The 3,706-nt window shown below is 51.6% G+C and overlaps 4 protein-coding genes across 5 annotated transcripts; 3 read left to right on the top strand and 1 right to left on the bottom strand.

Moving 5' to 3' along the window:
• Positions 1–42: 42 nt before the first annotated feature.
• PPTG_01534 (hypothetical protein) lies at positions 43–576 on the top strand (the record flags this gene model as incomplete). The annotated part of the gene is made up of 1 exon (XM_008894861.1): positions 43–576. One exon carries the CDS (start codon positions 43–45, stop codon positions 433–435), a length of 393 nt encoding a protein of 130 aa, XP_008893109.1. The 3' UTR covers positions 436–576.
• Positions 577–639: 63 nt separating this feature from the next.
• Positions 640–1,714, top strand: PPTG_01533 (ribosomal protein L9; the record flags this gene model as incomplete). Its single annotated transcript, XM_008894860.1, has 3 exons — positions 640–866; positions 926–1,051; positions 1,144–1,714. The coding sequence occupies 3 exons, from the start codon at positions 640–642 to the stop codon at positions 1,712–1,714; spliced, it is 924 nt and encodes a 307-aa protein (XP_008893108.1).
• Positions 1,715–1,938: 224 nt separating this feature from the next.
• On the top strand, positions 1,939–2,844 carry PPTG_01532. Of its 2 annotated transcripts, XM_008894858.1 has the most exons (6): positions 1,939–2,133; positions 2,212–2,240; positions 2,300–2,383; positions 2,458–2,530; positions 2,592–2,677; positions 2,743–2,844. In XM_008894858.1, the coding sequence occupies exons 1-6, from the start codon at positions 1,998–2,000 to the stop codon at positions 2,773–2,775; spliced, it is 441 nt and encodes a 146-aa protein (XP_008893106.1). In that variant the 5' UTR covers positions 1,939–1,997; the 3' UTR covers positions 2,776–2,844. The 2 variants fall into 2 exon arrangements, with proteins under 2 accessions (XP_008893106.1, XP_008893107.1); XM_008894859.1 differs by having other exon boundaries at positions 2,458–2,677.
• PPTG_01531 (hypothetical protein) lies at positions 2,769–3,635 on the bottom strand. Its single transcript, XM_008894857.1, has one exon. It carries the CDS (start codon positions 3,567–3,569, stop codon positions 2,835–2,837), a length of 735 nt encoding a protein of 244 aa, XP_008893105.1. The 5' UTR covers positions 3,570–3,635; the 3' UTR covers positions 2,769–2,834.
• Positions 3,636–3,706: the final 71 nt, after the last annotated feature.

Genomic DNA, 3,706 nt, shown 5'->3' with positions numbered 1-3,706 from the left:
CAGCATATCGACTTGTGGGGGTGCCGCGATGGCATTTACGAGATGGACGTCAACGCGTCGGTTTATAACCCGTCGACTATGGGACTGCAGGGTATCGGTCCACTCAACATGAGTGTGTACTACAATAGCAGCTACCTGGGCTACGCTTACTCAGAGAAGCCGGATCTGGGCATGCCGCGTGGTCTGAGCAATCAAACCTTCCATGTAGTTATGTCGGAAACCTCCTCGGCACTTGAGGGTGTGATCAATGGTTTCTTGAGTGGCAGGAGCATCGAAGTGGACATTCGCGGCGACAACCCGTACTCGACTGAGTATATGCAATTTAAAAAGGCCTTGAGCATGGTCAATTTGACTGTGGAATACGCCGATGGGCTCGACAAGGTTACGTTCAATACGTCGTGCGTTTCCAGCTTCTTGGCAGTGCTTGGCTTCTAGTACCTTACACGAAACGTATCAGGTTGATATCGCTTTTAGTAACGTAAATCCACTTTGTCCCCTGTTATTTCTGCTGGCGTAGTATACTATCGCCACGATCTACTTGTTGAAGTAAACCAACGTTAGGATCAAAAGCACGGCCACACGAGTTTCCTTTGATATCTAGTAATTGCTTTCAAGTCATTAGTTGTCCGTTCACGCGCTATGTTCAATGGGTCTCTGTTGATCTTCTGTGAGCAGCTCCAGAAAATGCTGCGGGACTGGGATGCCACGTTTCTCCAACTGCTTGCACAGCATCAGCAACTGCGGCCGTGTAGTGTTGATCTCGGTGTCCGTCTCGCGGATCTCCAGGAGCAGCGACAGGTTCGTCTCCATGAGCTTGGCGTTGCTGCTTCGCATCACTTGAAGCTTCTCCCTCATATTTTTCCAGTGTGTGGCACACACCGATAGTGTAATTTATGTTGTACATGATTGGTTGAAAATCGCGCAGCTCTTTTGTGGCTCTGATGCTCATAACCACAGGGCTCTCCAAGATGCTGGCGCGCTCGACGACGAAGCTTGTGTCGGTGATGCAGCGGCCGCAGGGCATTAAGCCGCTGTTGGCTCGTTCCTTCGCGTACGTAAACTCTATATCTTTTTCCATCTTCGTGAAACTCGCGTCCAAGTGTCTTTAGAAATGCGTTAGAAACTGACATTTGTGACTGACAGACACCGCGTGAACATGGTGCTAAAGGAGGATGTGTCCAACCTCGGTTTTCGCGGCGATGAAGTGTCCGTCAAGGCCGGATATGCGCGTAACTTCCTGTATCCTGAAAAGCTTGCTGTTTACGCCACGGATGCCAACCGCGAGAGGTACAAGGTGGACAAGGAGTCTGTGGACGAGGCGTTGCTCGAGAAGGAGCACGAGCTTGAGGCCATCATCCACCGTCTTAGCAACATCGAGGTGGTATTCAAGCGCCACACTGCCGCCAAGACCGAGGTCAAGCTGCACAGCGAGGTGAACGCGCAGAACATCTCGGACATGCTGGAGAAGCAGCACGGTCTCATCGTGGGTGTGGCCCGCATCGATCTCCCCACGCCCATTAAGACATTGGGCGAACACACGGTCAAGGTCCGCGTAGACGACGCGATCGAGGAGGAATACGCTGCTGGCGCCGTCGTGTCGGCCGCGGAAGGCGAAGTGGAGGCTGAGGTTGAGGCTGAAGGCGAGAAAAAGCAGAAGAAGGGACCGTCTAAGAAGAAATGGGTGAGCCTCGCCATCGAGGTCGAGAGGCGGTAGATTGTTAGGCACTCTCGTCCGATACAGGATAGCCGCAAGAGCAGAGAGAAACAGGAAAGCGAGGAGAAAGGTTACACCATGCGTACGCTATCACTAAATGTCCTGGCTGTAGAGAATCTCTGTTACTTGAGAGCATTACAATATCTGCGATCGAATGACTGTCATGTTATTCATGTGCTTAATTTCATCTTGGCGCCACTGCATGCGCGACTTTCGATACTTGGCGCCAACTTGAACGTGGGACTGGTCAGCATCTTCACAATCGATTTTGCTACGACGTACGATGACGGTTCGCAGCTTGAAGACGAAGAAAACTCCAGCGAAGACAGTGCAAAAGCGCAAGCCTGGTGTCACGATGAAGAGCAAGTCCAAGGCGACGCTGCACATTCTGTGGCGAGGCAAGCAGATCACGGAGTTTGGTGAGGATTGTCTGCCATTCACTGTTACTTGGTGATGTCTAAACTTACATTTGGCTTACTGTGCTTTGTGCGAGATAGAATCGCGAGTGTACGAGCTCATTTCAAAGGTACGAGTGCTGCAGCCCTTACAGAGACGATAGTGGTTTCACTAACCATTCAACTGCAGATTCCGGCAGGCAAGGTGAGCACCTACGGCGGCGTGGCGCAAGCACTTCACTCTGGACCACGATGCGTCGGCCAAGCCTTACGTGTACGTGGCGCTGCAGATGTTTGCAGAAGCTGAATCAGTTTTCTAACTACGGTGTTGGATTGCAACTATTGCAGAAGAATCCATTCGCCCCCGAGGTTCCGTGTCACCGCGTCGTGGCTGCTACGCTTGACATTGGAGGCTTTCAAGGTGCTACTTTGAGAAGATATTGGATAAAGGGTGTAGGCTGAACACGATATTTATTATGTAGGTGCAACTGGAGAGGATTCGCCTTGCATCCAGAAGAAGCGGACACTGTTGGCAAAGGAAGGAGTTCGCTTTACGAAGGAGCACAAGGTGATGCACTGCGCTGTGCCTTACTGCGATACTTTTACGGCGTGCTAACGTTGCTTGTTATATAGATCGATGCAGCCTGCCTCCATGAGTTCGAATAACCAAGCCATTTGAGTATTCATCAACATCTAAGTCCATTACAAAGTGTATGTCTTCCACTCTAAAGCTTATCATTCGGTTGCAAGTATCTCCACTGCCCAACAGGCAGTGAGCCAAGCTTCACGCCACCAATGCGTACACGCTTGAGTGCCATCACACGCAGTCCGACATGTTCACACATACGGCGAATGTGTCGGTTCTTACCTTCCGTAAGAATCACTCGCAGTTGATTGGCGTTTAGGATCTCCACCGACTTGGCGCGATAAGTAATACCCTCATCCGACGTGACGCCCGCTCGCAGTACCTCAATTTTCCTGCGGATCTTGTCTGTCAACGGATCCAAGTTGAGATCCACACGCACGAGGTATTCCTTCTCGATCCCGCCCTTGGGGTCCAACAACTTCTTCGCTACCGTCCCGTCCTGAGTAAATAGCAGCAGTCCCGTCGAATTAACGTCCAGACGGCCACAGACTGCCATCTTCCACAGCGCCACAGGCTCCACATTCTGTCGAGGCTTTACGCGACTCAGCTCTTGGCATTCGTTTTCAAAGGTAAGCAATCGGACGGCTGGAGTCTTGTTGTCCTCCGGTTGAGACGACACATAGCCCAAGGGCTTGTTCAACACCAGCGTTACCTTCTTGTTTTGGTGTCTTTGAGCTCGGAAGTCCAGACGGACATCGCTTTCCGCAGGCACCTTTAGCCAATCGGCCTGAACACGTTCACCATTGACCAATACATCTCCAGCTTGGATGTACGCTTCCGCTTCACGTCTTGAACACAGGCCCTTCTGCGCCATCAGCTTTGCCAGTCGAACTAGACCTTTGTCATCGTCTTGAGAAGAGATAGGCGAACTACTGGAGACATTGGCAACCTGTAGCAGCGACGCGGTGCCGTGCACCCGACGCGTCAATGCCGGCCGAAGTGTCGAGCTGA

Source organism: Phytophthora parasitica, assembly GCF_000247585.1.
Source record: "Phytophthora parasitica INRA-310 unplaced genomic scaffold supercont2.3, whole genome shotgun sequence".
Taxonomy (NCBI): domain Eukaryota; phylum Oomycota; class Peronosporomycetes; order Peronosporales; family Peronosporaceae; genus Phytophthora; species Phytophthora nicotianae.
Note: the sequence above shows the minus strand (reverse complement) of the source record. Positions and strands in the feature narration are given on the sequence as shown.

Bases quoted from the DNA above. Each gene is read 5' to 3' on its own strand.
- PPTG_01532 (XM_008894858.1), top strand. From the start codon at position 1,998: ATGACGGTTCGCAGCTTGAAGACGAAGAAAACTCCAGCGAAGACAGTG. The intron at 2,241-2,299 runs GTACGAGTGCTG...ATTCAACTGCAG, and splicing joins TGTACGAGCTCATTTCAAAG to ATTCCGGCAGGCAAGGTGAG. The intron at 2,384-2,457 runs GTACGTGGCGCT...CAACTATTGCAG, and splicing joins GCGTCGGCCAAGCCTTACGT to AAGAATCCATTCGCCCCCGA.
- PPTG_01531 (XM_008894857.1), bottom strand. From the start codon at position 3,569: ATGGCGCAGAAGGGCCTGTGTTCAAGACGTGAAGCGGAAGCGTACATC.